The 25,534-nt window shown below is 44.2% G+C and overlaps 1 protein-coding gene across 2 annotated transcripts; it reads left to right on the top strand.

The window, feature by feature from the left end:
* UPK2 (uroplakin 2) lies at positions 1 to 24,960 on the top strand. Of its 2 annotated transcripts, none has more exons than XM_088458707.1 (5): positions 1 to 109; positions 8,843 to 8,920; positions 12,386 to 12,521; positions 21,024 to 21,088; positions 24,386 to 24,960. In XM_088458707.1, exons 1-5 carry the CDS (start codon positions 55 to 57, stop codon positions 24,520 to 24,522), a joined length of 471 nt encoding a protein of 156 aa, XP_088314833.1. In that variant the 5' UTR covers positions 1 to 54; the 3' UTR covers positions 24,523 to 24,960. The 2 variants fall into 2 exon arrangements, with proteins under 2 accessions (XP_088314833.1, XP_088314832.1); XM_088458706.1 differs by having other exon boundaries at positions 8,843 to 8,977.
* The last annotated feature ends 574 nt before the right edge of the window (positions 24,961 to 25,534 follow it).

Below are 25,534 nucleotides of genomic sequence, written 5' to 3'. Positions count from 1 at the left end.
AGACTCTATACACGTTTATACTGGAAACAGGTGCAGCCACTTACTGGAGTCACCATGCAGCTTCTGTGCTTTTGGACTTTGCTTCTGCTCATTTCCACCTCCTATGGGGGTAAGTCACAGGGACCCTTGTTTTCAGTTTTGTTTGCCTGCAAGTTATAGCAAGTAGAATATTGGCCTTATCTATTAACTTGCGAGATGCAAGTATGGGTGCAATTTGTATTTTTAAAGAGGCAATCATTTAAAAGGCAAAGCCAACCTGGTTTTACCTTTTAAATTATTGCCGCTTTAAAAATATGACCCGACTCTCCGGATTTGTGTCCTATATATAATAGGGATAAGCATTGATGTTGTAGGGATGAACAAAACAGAGACAGTATGGGGCACTCTAGAGTCCTGTAAACCTGGGTGAAAACCTATTAAACTATGAAGTTTTTACTATACTACTGGCCTGTAGAGTGCCCCATAGCAGAGTATGATTTATATTTTATTTGTGTTCAGCAATAGTGATGATTTTGCCCACAATATTATCGGACAACATTGTCACGATTTTTTATTAATTATAAATATTTATGGCCCCTATTCAGCATTATTTTGAGCAAGTACAGCGGTTGCAGTAACACACTGTTCCTGCGATGTTACAGAAGGGATTGTTTTCAGTTTCCAAAAACAATACCTTCTGTTACTGCTACAACGCACGCTCAGTCATGCATCCGGGAACAGTCTCCATCCCTGTTTTGTGGTGACTGCCGACGGGTAAGTACAACTCCAGCCTGACCAAATTGATTGACATGTGTATACAGGCTTTATATTAGTCTGAGCTCTGAATACATGTATATTTATGTGCTTTTATATACATTTTAAATATAATGGCACATAAATATAAATGTATACAGGCTAATATAAAGCCTGTATAGTGTATACACATGTCAATCACTTTCGCCAGGGTTAGCAGGCTGTAATTGGTCTTACTTGCCGGAGATCACTGGGAAGCAGGGACGGAGACTGGGGCGATGTTACAGGATGCTGCAGGGACCTATGGGAAAATTTCCCTCTCTCCCTGCAGTTTTTGTGAAATTAAATGCATTTTCTTCATATGACACCATTCTGAGATGGCGTTACATAAAGTAATGATTTTTCGATTGATTTAACATTTTTTGCTATGCTGAATAGTAATAAGCGTTAAAGCACTGTAGGGATCAATGGATATCATATCATAGTTTCTGCATTTTTTATGTAAAAAAATCATTGCTGAATAGACCCCTCTATGTGATGTTACTTCACTATTCTAGGGAGCACCAACCAATTAAGCAATTACAGATGTAAAGCTGCATACATACACAAAGATTTTGTTACCAATGATTTTATGAATGATTTTCTGTCAGATTATCTGTCAGATTTTTTAAAGTATAATGAACGATTTTTATGAACTACAAACGATTTTTGCATATTCCCTTAATGAAAATCGTTGAGTTGACAAGTCTGACTGAACTACAAACTACAAACGACAAACGTGAACGCGCATGAACGATAATCGTTCATCGTTTGACTCAGAAAGTGAACGAGTTTTTCAAACGATTATCGTTAAACGATATCGTTTAACGATAATCGTTCAAAAAATCGTTTTGTGTGTATGCACCTTAGGAGCGTACACACGGTCAGATTTGTCAGACTTGTCAGATTTGTCAGATGAACGACTGAACGATTGAACGATTTGAACGATTTGACCAAAGTTCTGAACGATTTGAACGATTTGAACGATTGAACGATTTTTGACTGCATTAAAATGAATGGAATCATCCAAGTCTGACTGCAAACCCATCAGATGTCAGATATCGTTATCTGACAAACGGGAACACGCATCGTTGATCGTCCATCGTTCAGGCATGTCAGATATGAACGATTTTCCTTCAGATATGAACGACTGAACGATTTTTAAATCGTTATCGTTCATATCTGAAGGAAAAATCTGATCGTGTGTATGCACCATTAGACATAATGCAACAATAGATATATCTATCCTGGGTCATTTTGTGATTTCCCTGTGCTGATGGTCCAACTTTTTGGTTGTATATTAGGGATAAGCAAAAAAATTGACTGATATGTTAAAACTAATGATAACCCTGTTACAAACGGGTCAATTCATTAAGGGAAAAATATCCCCTGTGATAATTAAGGATTGAACTCGCTGCGAGTTCAATCCTTTTATAAGGAGGCATTCATCATGTGCAGAAGGTCGCCAGAGGGTCTCTTGGGTCATACACCCCGAATTCCCTCATTCGCAAAGGAACTCTCTTACCGAGAGAGCTGTCCTTTGTGCTTTCAGTCATGCATGCATACTGGAGTAATTAAGGCCGGCATGCATGCGAAGCCTGGCTGGATGTATCGCATCCCGAATGCAATGCATCATGCGTCCCTCCCAAAGTGCATACCCGCCTCAAATTTCAATGAACTCACGACTTGTCCTTACAGGGAAATCCTCTGATAATCACTCGTACACACTACACAATTGTTTGATCCTATATTACTATTTATCTGTCCCAATGATGGGATGGAAAGATGTATGTGGTCAGCAGGTACACAGTCACACACTGCAAAATGTTTACTATACCGTGACCAGATTTATCTCATTTTGGGCCTGATTCAGATCCATACGCAAATGCCATCACTTCAGCAATATCTCACGGATCGCAATTTTCGAAAATATGCTAATGTCTCACCCACCACTGCTTAGAGACACCCCCTGAAAGCATCTCACATCCGCCGCTCACACACAAAACCGGATACATAGGAAACCTCGAACACTAATCAGGCGACCACAAGCCTTCTGAGTAAGTCTCAGCTGTCGCAGACACAGCGAGTCTCCAGACACGCAGAGAACGAGAGGGAATACAGTGGCTAATTTATAGATGCACAGAAAACAGTATTTACACGGTCAGACACGCCTGTGTTTTTCTAACCACTCCCCTGTTACCTCCCCCAAACGCTGACTACCTGTCACTCACTTTGCAAGTGAATCTTCTGTGTGTGCGTGATCACGATACAATCGCTGCGCGTGCACAGTGCGATTTACTCACGTGCGCAATGGCTAACAATCTCTCAAACTGCGTAAATCAGCATTGCGCGTGGATCTGAATCAGGCCCCTTATGCACATCCTAGAAAGAAGATGCAATCAGACCAATTTATCCGAGATAAATGGAGATTACGTGAAAATATATTATGCAATCTCTGTCGGATCATAAAATTCTCAGATGATCTGACAGATAATTGTATAGTGTGTATATTGTGTATCTGGCTTAAGAAACATCAATGTCAAATATAATGTAAAATATCATCGAACTAGGGAATAAATACATTAAGATTAAAGCATTTTTTTTTTTTAAACAATTTATTTATGAAAGCAATGCATATTGTCAAACATTATACAAAATAGACAAGAAAAATTACAATAAATGTTAGTGCAAATTGTGTCTTTTCAGGGATGCATTAAATAAATCAAATATTGCATGACTAACACTGTTTTCTACAGATTACCTTCATGAAAAGGGAAACATATTGAAAAGACAATACAGCGATACAAAAAAAAAATTAGAAGAGAAAAAAAAAAAAATATACACTTCAAAAAAGAAATATAACAAAAGATGTCCTTGTTAGCTCGCCTACTTCCGTCCCCATTTTATCTCCTCGAGCAATACCCTTAAAAATTTAGTCTATGAACTAATATCTATAATCCAGCTTCACAAAACAATTGGAGGATCACTATCTACCATACGCTGCATGAACCATATAGTATTTGAAAATGAGTTACATATCTGTGTTTTAACAGCTGTTGAAAGGGTCGCAATGTAACTCTCCCAAACTGCGAAGAAACGTTCAACCTGTGTCTCCTTTTCCAGAGTAGCTCCCACCCACTCCATTCTAAAGAGATAGAAAAGTTTAGCTTTGAAAAGACCCATAGGTGGTTCCGGTTTAATCCAGCTCTGTAAAATGGATTTCCTTGCCGCAGCACTCACTGCCAACAATAGTTTACGGCTTCCTCTTGTTATACGTAGATCATTGGAAATAATCCCAAACAGTGCCCATTCTGGATTTAGAGGTAAATAATTGATTAAGTGTGCTATTGAATATGCACGAACATCAATCCAAAATTTACGTATTATAGGGCAATCCCAAAGGCAATGTTTTAGGTCCGCTTGGGGATTTCTACATTTAAAACAATGATGCGAGTCAGATAGGCCAATCAAAAATCTCCTATGAGGGGATAGATACGTTCTGTGTAAATGTTAAGGAACATTTCCGTATACATCACGGAAGGGAATGATTTACAGGCTTTGTAATGTGCGTCTAGCAATTCATCCACCTGTAGACTCGGAATCTGGGAAGTCCAAACCACAATACCTCTCTGAGACTGGGCGTGATCTAACGAGCTTCGAAGCCAGTTGTAGGCTGAAGAAATTGCCCATTTATTCTGAGATTGTTGCCTCAACATCACATCGAGTAAATTATCCCAATCAGTAAGAGAAAAACGTCTTATTACCAGACTAACATAGTGTTGTGCCAGTAAAAATGCTACAGGATATCCAGTTGTCACCGGATATTTTTCAGACATCTCCTGGAACGTGAGGGGTCGGTGTGTCTCTAAGTTTACCATGCATCCTATGTTGGTCACTCCGCCTACTCTCCAAATATTAAAAGGGTAACCAGCTTGCCCGTCCTGAAAATCTGGATTTGATATCAATGGGAGAAACAATGTACTATGAGCATTTAAATTATATTTGTGGCGTGTGATGCACCATAATTTCCTAACAGACCATAGTAAAGGGTTATCTCGATGTTGGGGTAAAATTTCTTGATTATATAAATGCAAGAAAGATATAAGATCGCCCACCTGAAGAAATTCCCTCTCCAGGGAGGTAGCTGCATAGTTATCATGACAATATAGCCAATCTTTGATGATATCTAAGATGGGCCGCCTGGCAATACGACTGGACATCTGGAAAATTAATTCCCCCATTAGTTACAGTTTGTTGCAACTTTATAAGCCCAATACGGGGACGTTTACCCTTCCATATAAACTTCCGAAATAAGAAATTTAGTTGTTGTGTGTCTTTGGGTGTTAACATCAAAGGTAAAACTTGGATTAAATATAACAATCTGGGGAATGATACCATCTTGATTAAATTTGCCCTGCCTATATAAGATAATGGCAGTGTTTTCCAGCCCTCCAGCTCACCAGACACCCCCCGGATAGCAGACGTGTAGTTCAGCTCATACAGAAGACTTGGCTTCCGTGGTATAACAACACCTAAATAAGTTATAAAGTCCGATCACCACTTTAGTTCAGCCTCCCCCAAACCATTCATCAAAAAGTTACCGGAGCCCAGTCTAAGTGCTACCGACTTTGACCAATTAACTTGGAATCCCGAGCAGTCTCCAAAGTGCTTTAAAATATGAAATATTTTAGGTAATGATTCCGTTGGGTTTGATATATAAAGCAGAATATCATCTGCAAAGGCGGTAAGTTTTATTTCTTTTTTTCCCACTTTGATCCCATGAAACTCCAAGTCATTCTGCAAAAGACGTAGCAAGGGATCTATTGCCAAATTAAATAGAATTGGAGACAGGGGACAACCCTGACGAGTTCCTCGAAACATAGTAATTGGCGCACTGTTGTGACCGTTTATTTGTAGGGTGGTGGTTGGCGAGGCATATAGGTAACGGATTAGGTCAATAAACAAAGATGGGAAATTTCTAGCTTCAAGCACCGAATATAGATGTGGCCAAAGAACTGTGTCAAAAGCTTTTGTTGTGTCTAAACTCAGTAGTATATTTTTAGAAGCATGTGATTGTGAGGAGGCAATTGTTGCAGCTATGGCTGAGCGTATACCCTTAACAGAGTGTGTGTTTCGCACAGATCCTAGTTGATGTAACGTTAGTATCTGGGGGAGTATGTTTTGTAATCTGTCTGCCATGAGTTTTGCAAATATTTTTATGTCCGAATTAAGTAGCGTTATTGGTCTATATGTATCTATATCCCGGGGATTCCGATTGGGCTTGGGGATCAAAATAGTATAAGCCGAATTAAAATAGGGAAAGGGTGTATGGTTCTGTAAGATATTGTTGAATAGCTCAACCAAAGTAGGGGCTATGTGTGGTTGAAGTATTTTGTAGAACTCATTTGACAACCCATCCGGGCCCGGGGACTTATGAAGATGTAGCTGAGAAATAGCCGAATTAACTTCTGAAAGCGTTACTGGCAGACTGAGCAACTCAGACTGCTCTACAGATATACTAGGTAAATGCGCTTCTTGCATTAATCGGCTATGATGATCTGCATCAAAGGGAAGAGTTGAATATAGGGTACTAAAATAATTGTCGAATTGTTCCAGGATGCTTTTGGAATCAGTCAATAATTGGTTAGTGTGGGGGTGACGTATTGCCGTTATATATCTTTTATATGTCTTACTTTTGGACATTGTTGCTAAGAGGCGACCAGTCTTATTGCCCCATTTATAATATTTAAATTTAGAGAAAACTAAATTCCGTTGTGCTTGTGACAATAAAAAGTCATTTAATAACTGTTGGGCTTCGGTGTATCCAGCTAACGTCTCCTCACATGGGTTAGCCATATGATTTTGTAAGGCCAAGTTCAATGAATCGTGCAATGAGAGGTAGTCAGCATTTGACTTTTTTTTTAATCGAGATACATAGTCTATTATGTGGCCTCTTAGGACGGTTTTCGATGTGCCTCAGAATAAAGTGGGATTATCCCAGTGTTCTATGTTGTCATCTACAAATAACATCCATTTATCAGTCAGAAATTGTCTAAATTCAGCTGAGTTATACAAATAGCTGGGAAATCGCCAACCTCTCTGTCCTCCCGCCTGTTGTGTTCTTTCCAAGGTCACTGATATAGGAGCATGATCTGTTTCTCCCACCCGTGTTACCAAGGAATCAGATAATAGGATAAGATCTATTCTAGACCAGGACTTATGAACCCCTGACTGAAACGTAAAGGATTTATCAGTTGGATTGAGAAGGCGCCAAATGTCAGTGAGCTGGAGGGCTGATCGAAGGAGCTGAATCTGTTTCCAAACTGGGGAGTTTGGATTGTGTGGGACAGGCTGTTTATCTATAAAGGGATTATCTACTAAATTGAAGTCACCACCCATAATGATTGGATAATTGTTCCTTTGAGCCAAGAAATGGGTAAAATCCTGTAGGAACTCGGAAGTTGCAACACTAGGGGCGTATAAATTGACCAGAGTATATTTGAAGCCCCAGATTTCTACATCTAATAGAAGATATCTACCGTTAGGATCTGATACAGTATTTAAAATGGTATATTGGAGATCTCTATGGAATAGAATCGCCACTCCCCTGGCTTTCCGTTTGTAGTCTGCTGAAATACATTGATCCAGCCAAGAGGCCTTTAAGGACGATGCACTACCTGTCAGCCAGTGTGTTTCCTGAAGAAATATTACTTGTGGGCGAAGTTTTTTAAGATGAGAGACCACTTTTTTTCGTTTGATGGGAGAATTAAGACCCCCCACGTTCCAAGAAACTATCCCAAAATATTTGTCAAAATAAGAGGGCAGGACTCTTGGGTTTGTTATAGCTGCATTAGCCAATTCCCTGACGTGAATGGACGTGTTGAATCAGGAATATCATAAAAATCACCTCCTCCCTGTCCCAGCAAGCAGGGAGGTTCAGGTGTGTGCATATTCTGCAGTTCGAGCCAGATAATCTCATTATAAGAGGAGGGAAGGTCAGCCAGACATCATTATAGACTAACTTAAAAAAACATGCATTGCTTCATCCTACTTTTAGATTAAAGCATATTTAAGTGTGACAATTTGGTAAGCAAATGTAGTAATAGTGTAACAAGACATTATATTGGGGAATGAAAGGAGCATGCGTAATATGTAGTAATAGTGTAACAAGACATTATATTGGGGAATGAAAGGAGTATGCAGAATATGTAGTAATACTGTAACAAGACATTATATTGGGGAAAGAAAGGAGTATGCGTAATATGTAGTAATAGTGTAACAAGACATTATATTGGGGAAAGAAAGGAGTATGCGTAATATGTAGTAATAGTGTAACAAGACATTATATTGGGGAAAGAAAGGAGTATGCATAATATGTACTAATAGTGTAACAAGACATTATATTGGGGAATGAAAGGAGTATTCAGAATATGTAGTAATAGTGTAACAAGACATTATATTGGGGAAAGAAAGGAGTATGCAGAATATGTAGTAATAGTGTAACAAGACATTATATTGGGGAATGAAAGGAGTATGCATAATATGTACTAATAGTGTAACAAGACATTATATTGGGGAATGAAACGAGTATGCATAATATGTACTAATAGTGTAACAAGACATTATAATGGTGGAATGAAACGAGTATGCATAATATGTACTAATAGTGTAACAAGACATTATATTGGGGAATGAAAGGAGTATGCATAATATGTAGTAATAGTGTAACAAGACATTATATTGGGGAAAGAAAGGAGTATGCATAATATGTAGTAATAGTGTAACAAGACATTATATTGGGGAAAGAAAGGAGCATGCATAATATGTAGTAATAGTGTAACAAGACATTATATTGGGGAATGAAAGGAGCATGCATAATATGTAGTAATAGTGTAACAAGACATTATATTGGGGAAAGAAAGGAGCATGCATAATATGTAGTAATAGTGTAACAAGACATTATATTGGGGAATGAAAGGAGTATGCATAATATGTAGTAATAGTGTAACAAGACATTATATTGGGGAATGAAAGGAGTATGCATAATATGAATTTTTTGTCTTTATTGCAGTGGGTAACGATACTACTCTCTCCAGTGGACTGGTCGCCAATCCCATGTCTAAGTCTGTGGTAATAGATATGCCTGCATGTATGTACTCAATGAATAATGCCACACTTACAGTTAGTGGACCCAACAGCACTTCAAGTATGAACTTTTTGTTTATTCAGAGTACTAAAATGCTTCACTTTGTACCAGTCTGAGTGATACTGTATATGTGCCATGGTCTAATATTCTGTTCTAATCATTGTTATGTACACGTAGAAATGTGTCAGTATAATTGCAGATGATGGGCCTGTTTCTGAGTTGGCCACACTGGCAATGTCGGACGCAGTGGAACGATGTTTTTAATACTGCGTATGCAGAAGCACTGAGGGGGCGGGTACTATTTACCCGGGCCTGGGCCTGTTAGAGGGGCCCGGGTCATGCAACCCACCCCCCACCTCCGTTGCTTTAGATCTGGTATATTAAACAAACAATAAAGGTGCTAAAAGTGCAAGAAAGGAAAAATTTATTTATAATGCAATGCCCTGAAGCAAAGCAATCCAGGGGACCCATGCCCCAAAAATCAACCCATAGCTGCACTACAGTATAAACATTTTTAGGACTTAATATTTGTTTAATATATATGTATTATTTTCACATCTTTATTTTTCACCTTACTATATGCAGCACCAGCTGCTCTTATCTATCTAACACCTTTTTACACTTCACCTTCTCTCATTATAGTGATGCCCTGGGGTGGCTCAGCTGGGCCTGTTTGGGGGTGTCCTGCGCTCTGGATTTCAACCCCAGTATGTTAGGGACCTACCCTCAGAGGTTACCTGGGCACGGTGGGTAGGCCCATAACCATGGCCATGTTTATGCCAAAACCTCTATTCAATTATTGCAAAATGTATTATATTATATATAATTAGTAATGTTGGAGTTGTGCACCTGTAACTCTTCTTTTTGGGTCTAGAAATCTCCCTGATTGCCCCTTACCACCAGCTGTAATAAAAAACAACAACAAAACAACAGAGATATGTACATTCCAATGGGATCTTTAGTATATTCTCCCTGTATTAGTTATAAGGCACAATGGACCCGATTCAGACCCGTTCACAATGCAGCGCACTTCCGCAGCCGACAGGGGCCGGGTATGCAAATTCCGCGATCGCACGGCCAGGCTTAAGGATGCCCTCTATGACTTTAGAGAGAGACGGCAGAGTGAGCGCACGCCGGTGTAATGACGCCCACCTATCTTTCTTAGCACACGTCATCTCCAGGAAGTGATTGATTTTTCAGTAACATCTTGAACCATCGGAGCTGCTCGCAGCCATTGAGGTAGACCCTACCCCGCCGCAATCACTGTGATCACCGCAGTGTGAATTACAACCAGGTGACGTGTACAATGACGCTTCCATGCTAATTATGCACGCCCAAAGAACGCCGTTTTGACGGTCAGACACACCTGCGTTCGTTCATTCACTCCCCCGTTTTCCTGGACCTTCCCCTGTTACCACCCACTACTGACCGCATACCATCAATGACCATTTGGGCGAGGTAAAGGGGAGTGGTGGAAAAAATCGCAAGCAATGTTTTCGGGGTGTGTCTTAGCCTGCGTCTGCGACGGCTTAGTTCAGACGGCCATTCCGCACAACCATGGGCTACTCAGATGGACGAATCTTGAATGATCTGCGACAGCGGCTGCGTATTTGTATGCACTGGCTTGGATCTGCGAAACCACCAGTGGGCGTCTCAATACATTTCCAGACAGCTACAGCATTTGCATATTTTTGCAGAGCAGCTGCGTGCGGGATCGCGGCTGCGAGTGCATAAGCGTGCGTCTCTGCATCAGGCCCTATGCTATATAGTTCTAGAAAATGGCAGCACTTGGACACAATTTTCACCACTGTAGGAATATATCTTATTAACTGAGGAAAGTGGGTGTTACATAGGCAGATACCTCCACTCACAGGACCTCATTCAGAGCCGCTCGTAAGCGGCCGCTCGTTCGTTCCGAGCGATGTTTGCACATCTGCGCATCCGTACGGGTTGTAAAACGCATGCGCGAACCAGTCAGTGCGGCCGAAAATCGTGTGCTCGCAAAATAGCGAATGCCTGCTAATTTGAGTGACAGGATGTACCGTTTGTGGGTGGTAACAGGGGAAGGTGCTTGAAAACGGGGGAGTGGAGATCCGAACACAGGCGTGCCAAATGGTCAACACGGCGTTTAATGGGTGTGCATAATTAACAAAGCAGCGTCATCGACCACGTCACTTGGTTGTCTTTTAGCCTGAACTGCTCGCAGTGATAGCGGGAAGTAAAACCTACCACAAGCACTGCGAGCAGTTCAGATGCCTTTCGATGTTCCCGATTAATCTAATAAATAGAGGACATGACGTATGATGCGAACGGCAAAGGAGCGTCTTTAGAAAATAGCGAGCGCATTTTTCGGACGCTCGCTCAGACATAGAGGCGTCAACAGACCGCAAAGAGCGAGCGCTCAATTTAAATATCTGGCCCCTTTTTAAGAATGAGCGTCCGCAAATAGCGTCCGGGTCTGAATCAGGCCCTGTGTTCATTATGTTAAAGCCCACAACCAACAAGGGAACGGGATAGGGGTGTGTCATGACCACCCACTTTGTTTGGCAAGAGGGGGCGAATCTTGGGGTAGTTTCTATAGAAGTAAACCAAGCACCTTTGTTCATTAGTGGTTCTGCTCCACCAGGTGACTCACCCTCTTATAGATCATGTATAATAATTGAGTCCACAGTCTGGAACCTGAGACCTAGACATCTATAATGGCTGCAGGGTGTGGCATGCTCATGGGCCCGTGTCCACGGGGACCCATACTGCACACCCTAAACCCATTTAGTATACTAACCTCTCTATAGTCCCGTGTCAGCGCTACACAAATCACTGGGAATATAGCGCAGCCACCATTTTCCCAGAGATTTACGAATGTGCAGGATGGAAATAACCGGGATCAAGTTGCAGACGAGGATCATGTTATAGCTTCTCCATTTGAAGTCCGGTGCCCATATAATTAACAAGTATTATATTTACTTTTTCACAATGACTTTTTTAGCTACTTCAAAGAGACATCAGAAGGTCGACACATTCTGAATGCCTCCAGTGAAAAGGTTGACATGGCCATTAGGTCGACCATCATACCGTAGACATGCATTTAGGTAGACAGTGTTAAATGGTCGACACAGGCAAAAGGTCTACAGCTTTAACATGTCGACGCTAAAAATTTCAACACATTTTTTTTTCCCGGATTTTTAGGGTTAGGTTTAGGCTAAAATAACAAAAATACATGTGTCAACATTTTTGTGACATGTTAAATTTCAACCATTTGACAGTGTCGACCATTTAACCCTGTCGACCTAAATGCATGTTTACAGAATGGTGGTGGACCTAATGACCATATCGCCATTTTTACTGTCGACATTAAGAACTAGTCAACCGTGCGGTGTTGACCTGCCGAATTTCGATGTTTATACTGTTGAGCTTTTATACCATCCCTTCAAAATGGCTTCGTAAAACCTATCATATTTGTCTCTGCAGCTTATTCATTTATAGTGCCGCAGTGTCGTCCGAAGCGTGACCTCGTTGTCCTTAATAATAACACTCAAACCGGCAATTTGCAGACCATCAATGTGGGTTACCAAGTTAAAGACTTGATTCCTGCCACCAATTACACGTGAGTACCTCCATCCAGGGGCATAACTAGTTATTGGAAGGCCCCATAGCAAAAGTTTGCAAGGGCCCCAGTGCACCACCCGATGGTGTAAAATGTATATAACACATGTAACATTGACAAGGAAGATAGGCCTCCCCCAGCTCTGGGCCCCATAGCGGCTGCACCCCATGCACCTATGCTAGTTACACCCATGCATGCCTCCATCTCTCAGTATACTTGTCTTTTAGTAATAATATCCTATTCCACCAGTCTGTGTCTATTGATAGATGGAGGCTGGGAATGGGGTGCATATGAAACGCTGACAACGTTGTATCATCATAGGGATGGATATGTCACTGTCACGGATTGGAGGGAAATAAATCTAGATCCTAGGTATTTTATGGAGGTAAATATATATTAACGGGAAATGTCCCTATTACAACATAATCCTTTAAAGACTATTACTATTTACATCCAGTAGGCAAACTGCAGTTTAGTAAGCTGTTGGTGTAATTCCTGTTACAGTAAAAGTAATTAGACAATTTATTAGATAGCTTTATCTACATTTTAGATATATTTTGCTTAGGACAGGAACAATTGTGGTATTCTTTGGGGGGTGTGGTATGACAGATAGACAGCAATTAGATAGACAATGTCTAGATCAGGGGTTCCCAACCACGGTCCTCAAGGCAAACTTATACCCCTTTTACACAAAAGGGGTATACAAAAACCTGGGTTTTTGCTGGGGCTACCCGGGTCGCAGCTCAGTGTAAAAGGGTCCCTGAAAAATAACCCAGGTCAAGTGACCCAGCAATCCAACCCAGATAGCTACCAGGGTTGGACCCAGGGTGGACCCAGGTAATGGTGCAGTGTAAACGGTGCAACCTGGGTTATCTGACCTGGGTCATGCCTAAAATGAGCTGATTGGTGGTTGTGGAGCATTCACCTCCCACTTTTTATGACCTCACAGGTTTAGCAGGGCAGACCTGAGTTTAGTGTGAACAGGGCTGACCTGGTAGTAACCCAGATCGAAGGTGCAGTGTAAATGGGTCTGACCTGGGTCTGACCAGGGTTGGAACCATGTCCAAAAACCCAGGTCGGACCTGGGTTTTTGGTGGAAAAGAGGTATAACAGTCCAGGTTTTAGGGATAGCCATACGTGTGCACAAGTGACTTAATTAGTACCTCAGTTATTTGGATTTAACCATCTGTGCACAATCATGGATATCACTAAAACCAGGACTGTAATACCCCTTTTACACCAAAGCTAAAACCCGGGTTATTGCAGGGTTAACCCGGGCAGCTCCCTAGTGTAAAAGGGGAGAGGGTTGACCCGGCAATCCAACCCAGGTAACTAGCAGCGTAGCATGTGAAACCCTGCTGTGAGAACAGCGCACTCCTGGTCACGATGACCTGGAGTGTGCTGCTAGCTGGCCGATTGGTCCGGCTTCAGTGGCGCTTGGAGATGACGTTATCTCCAAGCGTCCACTTTCACGCCGGGAAAGCCGGTTCTATGCAGATTCAACTCCGGTGTAATCGGTGCCGACTCGGGAATATCCCGAGTCGGCGTTGGCTAAATTCTGGGTCTGATCCGGATAGGAACTCTGGCCCTCATTCACAGCCGGACGCTCTGAGCAGAGCGCTCGCTCTGAATGAGGGCCGTCCTCCATAAAAATGGAGCGTCCTCCTGGACGCTCGTATAGCTGTGGGTCACCACCCACAGCACATACGAGCGTGCAGGATGATGGTCGCGATGGTCTTGACGATGGTCTTGACGATGGTTTTCGACCACAAGCCCTGGAGTCACTAGTGATGTCAGTGGGCTGGCTTCTGACGGTAGGCGTTCCCTTGGGAACGCCCCCAGCACACCCACCAAAGGGGGCGTGCTGTCAATCAACATCGACAGCACGCCCCCTTTGATCAGACACAACGAGCGAAGGAAAGTCCTTCGCTCGTCGCGTCTCGTGCATGCGCACGACGGAGCTCCCTCCATCGTGCGCATGCTCAGTGCATACCATCGACCCACTTGCGAGCGGACAGCCGCTCGCGAGTGGGTCTGAATCAGGCCCTCTGTTCCAACTCCGGGTCAGACCCGGAATTTTGGTGGAAAAGGGGTATGAGTGTGCCTTGAGGACCGAGGTGGTCACTGGTCTACATAGACACCAGGGGGTAAATTTACTAAAGTGAGAGTTTTTAGAAGTGAGTTTTAGAAGTGATGTTGCCCAACCAATCAGATTCTACTTAACATTTAACTAGCACCTTCTAGACGATAATAGCTAGAATCTGATAGGTTGCTATGGGCAACATCACTTTTAAAACTCAATTCTCAAAACTCTCACTTTAGTAAATTTACCCCCAGATGTTAGACAGTCAATATTTAGACAGGGATAAAGGTCAACAAGGACAAAAGTCAGACACACTAAAGTTCAACATTTAAAAAGGTTGACAGGTACAAAAGGTCGACATGAAAATGGTTGACACAAAAATGGTCGACAATTGCTTTTTTTTTAGCTCTAATCTTCACCCTAACCCTCCCCTTGGTGTCTAACTCTAACCATCTGGGTAAGTGCCTAACCCTAACCTTGGGGGTAAGTGCTTAACCCTAACCCTAAAAAATACAACAAAAATATATCGACCATTTTTGTGTCGACCATTTTCTTGTCGAACTTTTGACCCTGTCAAACTTTTGTACCTGTCGACCTTTTTACTTGTCGAACTTTAGTGTGTCTGACTTTGGTCCCTGTCAACCTTTTGTCCCAGTCTAACTATTGACTGTCTAACATCTGGTGTCTATCTAGACATTGGGCCTGATTCAGAGCTGAACGCACTGACCAGAGCGCTCGCTCTGAATCAGGGCCCTCCTACCTTTTTTTGCAGCGTCCTCATGGACGCTCTCATAGCTGTGGGTTACCACCCACAGCTATAGCGAGCGTCCATGATGATGGTCGCGATGGTCTTGACCATCGCGACCATCAGGCTTGCGATGGAGACCCTGCGGTATGGTCTCGCTGCAGCAAGCCCTGGAGTGATTTTGGCTCTATCAGAGCCAAAATAACTCCCACTGACATCACAGTGATGTCAGTGATGTCAGTGGGGCCGGCTTGAGACGGTAGGCGTTCCCATGGGAACGCCTCCGTCTGGCAGGCACGCCCACCAAAGGGGGCGTGCTGTCAATCAACATCGACAGCACGCCCCCTTTGGTGCGAGACCCGGAGCGATGGTGAGCACGTCGTTCGCCGGGTCTCGCGCATGCGCACGACGGAGCTCCCTCCGTCGTGCGCATGCGCAGTGGGTAACATCGACCCGCTTGCGAGCGTCCTGCCGCTCGCGAGCGGATCTGAATGACCCCCATTGTCTATCTAATTACTGTCTATCTATAGTCCGAAACCCATTCTTTGGGTGTCTGCCCATTTGTTAGAGCATAGAAGAAGGTGAGTACAGTGAGAGTAGTGCTGCTTACAGGTCACTTTAAACAGTACAATAGCAAAGTATAGGAAATACAGGAGAAGGATCACCTGACTGTGGCTCATGCCCTAAGTACTGAGGGCCTGATTCAGACCCGGTCGCAAGCGCTGAGCACTCGCAACTGGGTCCATCGTGGCCCAGAGCGCATTCGTGCACAACGGGCAATCTGTCGCTCCGGGTCTCGTACCAAAGGTGGCGTGCTGTCGATGTTGAGTGACAGCACGCCCCCTTTGGTGGGCGGGCCGGGGGAGTGGCTGCCTAAACGGATGCGTTCCCATGTGAACGCCTCCGTCTGGGGCCGGCCCCACTGACATCACGAGTGATGTCAGTGGGAGAGATTCTCTGGGGCTTGCGACGAGACCCTACCACAAGGGTCTCGTCGCAAGCCCGATGGCTTGACCATCGCGACTATCTTCCTGGCCGCTCGCTATAGCTGTGGGTGGTCACCCACAGCTATGCGAGCGGCCAGGAGGCCGTTCCAAAAAAAATATAGCCTGGCCCTGATTCAGAACGAGCGCTCTGTCAGAACGTACGGCTCTGAATCAGTGCCTGAATTTGTAATTGGATAAGTTGTGTGCATATTCTTCATTAGCATGCATTATTACATATAGTTGATACGCTACACTAGGTACATGTATTAAAGAGTCTTTACGTAAGTATTTTATTTAAATTCTTTTGCACCAGATGACCCACTGCCCTCTGACATTTCCTACCCCCTGGCCTGTCCACTGGTACAAGTGTGGAAAGCAGGACATCATAGATCATACTCGCCTACCCACCCAATAAGTCCAGGAGACTCCCGAATCTTGGGTGGCTCTCCCTGAACCCGGGAAGAGTAAATATGTCTATCACAATCAGCAGGCCTCTGGCTGCCCCTGCCCACTCCATTCGGAAAGTGGGTGGTCAGGGCGGCTTGATGACACAACATGCACTGGATTGTGTCATCGTGACCCCGCCCTGCGCTTTACAATATCGGGGATCACGGCTTTATATTGTGGGGGTGGGGCCACAAAGACGGAACTGGTTCCGTCTCCCAATAGAAGTGACGGAACGCAGTTCCGCCCCATTCCAACCCGCTTTAACTCCTGATTACGTGACTATTATACAATATACTAATTGCTCCAAGTACTCCAAAATATTATACTAACGTTATTGTCTGAGCATTGGCTACATTCATCTAGATTCGTTAATAGTAGAGATGAGCGGAATCCGAGTCAATCCGAGCAGCGGCTCGGGTCTTCTTGCCTGACTCAGATTCCACTTCGAGACAAAAAGTCAAGACCATCGCGACCATCGGGCTTGCGACGAGACCCTTGCAGTAGGGTCTCGTTGCCACAAGCCCCAGTGGACTTCCTGCACTATTAGAGCAGAAAGTCCACCTACTGACATCACTAGTGATGTCAGTAGGGCCGCCCACAAACTGAGGCGTTCCTGCAGGAACGCCTCCGTTTGTTCAGCCACCCCCCTTCCCCGCCTTCCAAACGGGGCAGCTGTCAATCAACATCGACAGCTGCCCCTTTTGGATGCGAGCGCCGGAGCAAGTGCTTTTTGCGCTCGCTCCGGGGCTCGCGCACGCCATGCGTGCGCACTGGGCCTCCATCGACCCGCTTGCGAGCGCATAGCGCTTGCGAGCGGGTCTGAATCAGGCCCTCTGTATGATGCACAGTGTCCAAACTCACGAGTGGCAGTGCTGCTTAGTCAATTTGTATAGGGGGTGCATGCTGCTGTATGCTGCATATAGTCAGTGACTGTGCTGCGCTTAGTCAATGTGTATTAAGGTGCACTGCACTCTGCTGTATACTGTGCTGTACTCTGCCGTATATAGGCTGTGCTGTGTTCAGACTCACAAGTGACTGTGCTGCTTTTAGTCAATATGTATAAGGGGTGCACGCTGCTGTATGCTGAGCTGAACTCTGTTGTATATAGCCTGTGTTGTGTCCATCAGTGTTCACGTGCATATATAAGCCCTGTGACTCCATTCAGCTTGAATTAAGATGCAACATCAAAAAAAAAAAAAAAATAGATAACTAATTTCTATTGTTTGTACTGTTTGGTGTGCTTTACCCCAGTGCGCTTTGTTCACGTGCATATATAAGCCATGTGAATCCACACAGTTTGAATTAAGCTGCAACATAAAAAAAACAAAAACAAAATACATCCACAGCTGTCGCTTAGCTTAGTCAGCCAGCTAGCTCGATGCAATCTTTGGCCTAAACTGGATAAAATCAATATTGTGAGCTAAAAATGTACTGTAAACGACTGAAAATTAATGTTATTTAGATTAATAATACTCTAGGAACAAAAAAAGGCTAAATTATGTGATTTTAGCTTTTTTAGTAAATTTTGGGAAAAAAATCCAAAACCGAAACCAGTCATGGCATTTTGGCAAATCCAAACCCAGATGACAAATTAGAACCAAAATCAAAACCAAAACCCTAAAAAATGGTCCGACGTACATCTCTAGTTAATAGCGAAGTGAAAGGTTGCATATTGATTCAGTACACAACATGCGTACTAGCACTATGAGTAGTGGCAATATTTTAATACTCATCAGCAGAGCAAAGCCTTTATTTTTACAAAATACTGTGTCAGTGTTATATTAAATATAACCCACAAGTAGTTTTTTTCTTCCATTTAGTATAATATAATACTTGATATAATAAACACCCTTTACTGAGGTGCCTAGGGACATTTAAATGTTTAATTTCATAAATGACCACAGTGGGTTTACAATGGGAATGTAGAAAACATATAGGGGCATTTTTATCATTAAATGTCTTTCCCTGAAAATTGAGGACCTGATTCGCCGCAATGCTGATATTTCCGGAGTTTAACGATTTTTTGCTACTATGCATGCGCATGAACATGTACCGTTTTAGGGGCGTATTACAGGAGCATTGCGGGCGTGTCGGGGAAGGTAGTTGCAAACCTTGGCACCTAGCAAGGGGCTGGTACAAGTTTCGATGGTGCCACCGATGGTTGGGTATAAGGATCCACCAAGCCAGTGGCAGAACTCCCGGAGACAATGGAGTCATTTGCCGCTGGGCGCCAACACTGAAGGGGGCACCTGGCTCCATTGCACCGGGCACTGCTGCGGAGCTGCATGGAGAAGAAGTGCTGCCGATCGGCGCTCCACCTCCAGTGGCGTAACTACAGAGGGTGCTGGGGGTGCGGTCGCACCCCCTGCACCCTCCATTTGCCGGGCACCTGCTGAGTGTGTTTCCAGCGGGCGCCCGGTTCCTTCTCTCCCCGGGCGGCAGTCGGAGGACGGAGCTCCGGCTTCCGGGTCCCGCAGTGCACTATGGGAGTGACGTCATGACGTCACTCCCATAATTCCGAGGAGGAGGCGCCGGGGACGGACAGCATCGGGCACTGGAGCGGGGTTTAAGGTATTTTTTTTTTGTGTGTGTATGCGTGCTCGCAGGGGGGGGCACTACAGGGGGCTTACTACTGGGGGCATTACAGGGGGCTTACTACAGTGGGCATTACAGGGGACCGCCACTTACTACTGGGGCATTACAGGGGGCTTACTACTGGGGGCATTACAGGGAGCTTACTACAGTAGGCATTACAAGGAACCGCCACTTACTACTGGGGCATTACAGGGGGCTTACAACTGAGGGCACACTACAGGGGGCTTACTACAGGGGGCACTACAGGGGGCTTATTACAGTGGGCATTACAGGGGGCTTACTACTGGGGGCATTACAGGGGGCTTACTACAGGGGGCATTACAGGGAACCGCCGCTTACTACTGGGGCATTACAGGGGGCTTACTACTGGGGGCATTACAGGGGGCTTACTACAGTGGGCATTACAGGGGGCTTACTACTGGGGCATTACAGGGGGCTTACTACTGGGGGCACATTACAGGGGGCTTACTACAGGGGGCACTACAGGGGGCTTATTACAGTGGGCATTACAGGGGGCTTACTACTGGGGGCACTACAGGGGGCTTACTACTGAGGGCTTATTACAGGGGGCTTACTACTGAGGGCTTATTACCGGGGGCTTACTACTGGGGGTTTACTACTTGGGGCACTATAGGGGGCTTACTACTGGAGGCATTACAGGGGCCTTGCTACTGGGGGCATCATATGGGGGCACTACAGGGGGCATTACAGGGGCCTTTCTACTGGGACATCATATGGAGGTACTACAGCAGCATTACTACTGGGGGCATCATATGGAGGCACTACAGGGACCTTACTATTGGGGACACTACAGGGACCTTACAACTGGGGGACAGCATCGGGGGACCACTACTGGAGGTACTGCATAGGGGGACCATTACTGGGGGGCAATACAGGGGCCTTACTAATGGGGGCACAGCATAGGGGGACCACTACTGGAGGCACTGCATAGGGGGTCCTCGACTGGGGGCATTGTATAAAAGGAACTGCGTACGGGGGCGGCGGCAGCTGGGGGTGGCATAGGTGCTGGGGGGGTGGCACCAACATTTATCTTGCCTCTGGGCACCTGGGATGAAGTTACGCCACTGCACCAAGCACAGTTTTACTGTCTTATGACGCTGAAAATGGGCAACTCAGTCCTTACACATTCAGGCTTATGGCTGTACACCAGAGGCTAATGCTTTCGCAGGAGGCGCTAAGACTCTTTATCACTGCATATCACGGCAATAAGCAATATTTCTTCGGTGGAATGCATTAAGGTATGGTCGCCTTATGGCCCATAGGTTACAATGGCTAGTACCATCTAAAGAAGGCGTTAGTTGTTGGGGTCAAGTTTAGTAAATCTATGCTTTCCAGAGCTTAGAACATTTCATATTTTAGCAGCCTCCATAGAAACCTATAAGGGCCGATTTTGCCAACGAAAGTGGACGTTCCCCCATCTTACATTCTGGAAATACTTAATTTTTGCTGGTATCCTCTGAAAATGGCTGTTTTCAAGGGATTTCATTGCAAAAGTAATGTTGACATACGTGTATATACCCCATAATATTTTTGGAGAGAATTAACTGAAGTACAAGAGCTGTTGTTTGGGATTACTACAGTGTGTCATAAAATAATTACATAACAAAATGTTTTTCTTTTTACAGTGCAGTTTATAACATTGGTACTACAAATTTCATTGCTACCAACTTCACTACTTCAAACGGAATATGTAAGTACATAAAAACACATTATGGAGATTTGTATGAATGTAAAACAGCAACAGTGCACAAAATACACTGCAAAAAACATGCACATATGCTGTATGTATATACAGTATATCCAGCTAACACACAAATCAAGCACAGACAACAACCTACAGTTGATAAATACTTGTGAAGAGACTGCATAGATATGAGCCTAGGGCCTGATTCAGACCCGCTCGCTAGTTGCGGCTGCTCGCTCCCAGCGTATGAAAATTCAGCTAAGTGACGTCAAGGCAGCCGCTCGCACGGCAAGGCATAAGCACGCCCACTATGTTTTGGCGAGTGATCACTTTGTGTTTATAGACGCCCACCAGCCTGTCTTTAGCCGCCCACTAGCGAACTTCATCTCCAGGAAGTATATACAACCATCGGTACATCGGGCTCCATCGGATCTGACCGCAGCGCTTGCGGTTGTCTGTACCCTACCACAAGCACTGCGAGCACTTCAGTGTAAAAATCAACCAGGTGACGTGTACTATGACGCTGCCTGTTAATTATGCACGCCCCAGAAATGGCGTGAAAACACTCTGGCACAACTGCGTCCGCAACTCCTCTAGCCCGTTACTACTGGCCTGCCCCTGTTACCACCCACATACGGCCTCTCCTGTCACTCATTCCACCGGGCTGTCTTTGCAGGGTGAGCGAGCACATTCCGATCGCTTGTACTAGTTTGGTGCACGCGCACATTAGTGAACATCGTCTGCAACGAGTGACCGCTTGCTAGCGACCAGCTCTGAATGAGCTCCCTAGGCCACAGAGCTAGCAATCTGTTCTCTTTAAACATCATTATTTTTTCTTTTCCTATGCTGTATATTTGCAAACAATTTATGTACACATGAAAACCATATACTATTGGCCTCAGTTTAGGCTGATTTGTTACCATATATTTATTTCACACAAATGACATTTAGGACCTGATTCAGCAAGGAACGCAAGTGAGAGAACGCACGCTCTCGGCTGATGCTTTCATTCTGTGCACGCGTATGCATCTCACTGCGCATGCGCGAACTAGCTAGTGCGATCGGGTAAGCGTACACAGACTACACGCAGCGTGTACGCAGACCCCTTCCGATATTGATTAACAGGAAGTGCCGTTTGTGGGTGGTGACGGGAGGCGGACGGGCGAACGCAGGTGTGCCAGTGCGTTGGGATGCTGTTTTAGGGGCGTGCGGCGGCATACGCAGCCATACCGTAAGCTCTACACAGGAAGCGTCCAAAATCCTGCAGCAGGTCAGGTCAATCACTATTATATCCGATGGTTCTCGATGTTACCAATTTTACGCTATCTTACGTGCTGATCAGGCTTTGAATAAAGTGAGATGGGTGTCTGCATCTTGTGCTGCTGTCTCCGTGCGTATGCATTGATTAGCATATTCTCGCAGCGGACGGGTGCGTGCGTTCTCTCCTGTGTGTTCCTTGCTGAATCGGGCCCTTAGTTATTTTTAGTGGGAACTGGAACTATAAAGCAGAAAGTCCTAGCATAGTTAAATGTAAATTCAGGCCTGAGGCCCACAGAATTTCTTGTGAGCTGCATCCAACCTGCCAGTGGAAAGCTGGTATATCATACAGTCATTAAAACAATATCTGCTGGAACGGAAAAACTGGTCCTAGGGGACACCTTTCCTGATGGGTTTTTCAGCAGACATATGGAACCTATTTATCAAGCTATTGCTGCGTACACACGCAGCGATACTACTGGACGATTTGAACGATAACGATATCGTTCATATCGTTAAAATCGTTTAGTAATCGTTCATCTTTTGGTCCCTAACGACCAGCGATGTGCGGGCATGTATGGACGATAGCGATATCGATATCGTCGATCATCCAGCATACCAGGGAGGGTACAGGATGATCAGACAACGATATCATTATCGTTGTCTGATCGCTCTGTGTGTACGGAGCTTTAGACAAGTCCTTTTGCTGGCAAAAAAACTTTTTTTTGCTTTTTTTTTTTTTATAACAGTAAAACCGGAAGTTCACACAGGTTTCCAGCTCAATGCACATATTGTGCCTCCAGAGTTATAAGTAACCGTTATCATGCTAGATATCGTTCGTCATGGCAGTGGATTATTGCTCAGTTGCCATGGTGATAAACTATGCAGTAACCATTGCAAAAAAGTCATTTTGTTGTTGTTGCAAGAAAAATAAAAATCCATGTAGATCCAATAACAATGTTTGATAAATAGGTCTCATGGTGCACTGCACCACTTATGTCACATAACAAAACAAATGATAAGAGGAAACCCACAAAGATATAGGTGCAGCAAATAACATTCCAATGTAATGTCTGCCTCCAAAAAGTTACTGCACCTATCTTGTAGTGACACCTTACTATCTGCTGCCTTCACCACACTTATACCCCTTTTACACCGGAGCTAAAACCCAGGTTATTGCAGGGTTAACCCGGGCAGCTCCTTGGTGTAAAAGGGGTGAGGGTTGGATCGCCGGGTCGAGTGACCCGGCAATCCAACCCAGGTAAACAGCAGGGTTTAACACGGGCGTAGCCCGTGAAACCCTGGCGTGTGTACGGCGCACTCTGGGTCTTGATGACCTGGAGTGAGACGCATGCCGGCCGATTGGTCCGGCTTCAGTGGCGCTTGGAGATGACGTCATCTCCAAGCGTCTACTTTCACGCCGGAAAAGCCGGTCTATGCAGACCCGACTGCAGTGTGAGCGACGCCGACTCAGGAATATCCTGAGTCGGCGCCGGCTAAATTCTGGGTCTGATCCGGATAGGAACCCTGTTCCAACTCCAGGTCAGACCCAGAATTTTGGTGGAAAAGGGGAATAAGGTAATGAATACTGGAAGAAAAATATATTTAATCCCATAGAGATATGAGGTAGATTTTTCCTCACGTAATTTTGACAGAACCTTGCACTTCACTGAATCTTCCTCTAGGTTAGTTATGCGATTAGAAGTCCGCTATAGCGTAATCTACTGCATAACCTGCTGCTAAGTAGGCATTATATTTATTTAATTAAAATGCAGTCACGTGGAAGGGGTGATTTTTTCAGTAATATGACAGCATGCAGTGAGCAACCTATAAGTTCCACAGCTAACAGTTGTTCTGGCCACCGTAGACAGTGCTTATCAGCCTTTAAACCAACACAGGTATAAGTTTTGTTTTAAACATGTCATAAAGTGAATGGATTTTTTACACACTACATTGTCACATTACAAGCACCTTATCACATACAGCGCACTTACATTACTTAAAATAAACTAACATGGATCTGATTGTCTTATTTTTCCCTTACAGCGGGAAGTACACCACCAGACATCTTCGCTCGCAGCGGTGGAATGATAGTGATTACAGTCATACTATCTGTTGCAATGGTATTGCTCCTTGTTGGACTAATCACAGTCCTTGTATTGGGCGGAAGGGGCACAAAATAATTGGCCATGACGGTTTCCTGTAAGGGTTAATCCCTTCTTCATCAGAAATAAGATTATCCCCTTTAATGAGAATACTTCATGTTTCTTCAACTGCTGGTATAAGGGGATATGAACAGGATGATGCTAAATGTTACCAATTACCGTAATAATATAGCAAACCCACATTATAAACACGTAGGAAATACAATGACTGTTAAGTGTTTTTTTTTAAGATGTATGCATATATATATATATATAATTAGACCCAGGTCAGTGTGTGTGTAAATAGCATCTTTTTATTTGTTCCTCCATCTTATAAAATCTTCCTTATAAATAACTGCACAGACAATAGTGTATATATAATATATATATATATATATATATATATATATATATAAATGAACAGCTGATTTACTGTGTATTAGATGGTCCTGTTTTAATAAATGTGTTTAAGATAAACCTGAGTGTTGCCTGTATATTTGTTATTTATTAGTGATGTGAACATGTTATAGAATCTTGCAAATGCTTAATTAATTACTTGGTATGAAAGAATAGCACACACCTGACTTGATTCACACCAGTGAGTTGTACATATTAGAGAACGGTGTCTGTTAGGCGTTTGTATAACCCCCTGCGGCATAGGTTGGCACCTTCAGAAGCACCGTTAATGGTAAGCAGCAGGAGGTCCAGCATTACTGACAGCAGGGAGAGATGTCTGTAGCTCCAGCCCTAGCCATGTAGTGAATTGATTGGACAGTGGGCCTGATTATTACGGATCGCAACTACAACAGCGTACGCAGATGGGCCGATGGTGCGTACTGCACATGCACCGCAGTGGGCGTGCGCAGCGGCTGAATTGCGATCGCACTGTGATCATGCAGAAAACAGGAGCCCATCGCGGAGTGAGGGACAGGCTGTAAGCGTTTAGGGGTGGTGACAGGGGGAACGCAGACGTGCCCGTCTGTTTGAATGCCGTTGCGTGGGCGTGCATAAATTAGCCACTGCGACGCACGACGCAGCTTGAGCACTTACT

Source organism: Taudactylus pleione, unplaced genomic scaffold (genome assembly GCF_031769625.1).
Source record: "Taudactylus pleione unplaced genomic scaffold, aTauple2 ptg000848l, whole genome shotgun sequence".
NCBI classification, from domain to species: domain Eukaryota; kingdom Metazoa; phylum Chordata; class Amphibia; order Anura; family Myobatrachidae; genus Taudactylus; species Taudactylus pleione.
Note: the sequence above shows the minus strand (reverse complement) of the source record. Positions and strands in the feature narration are given on the sequence as shown.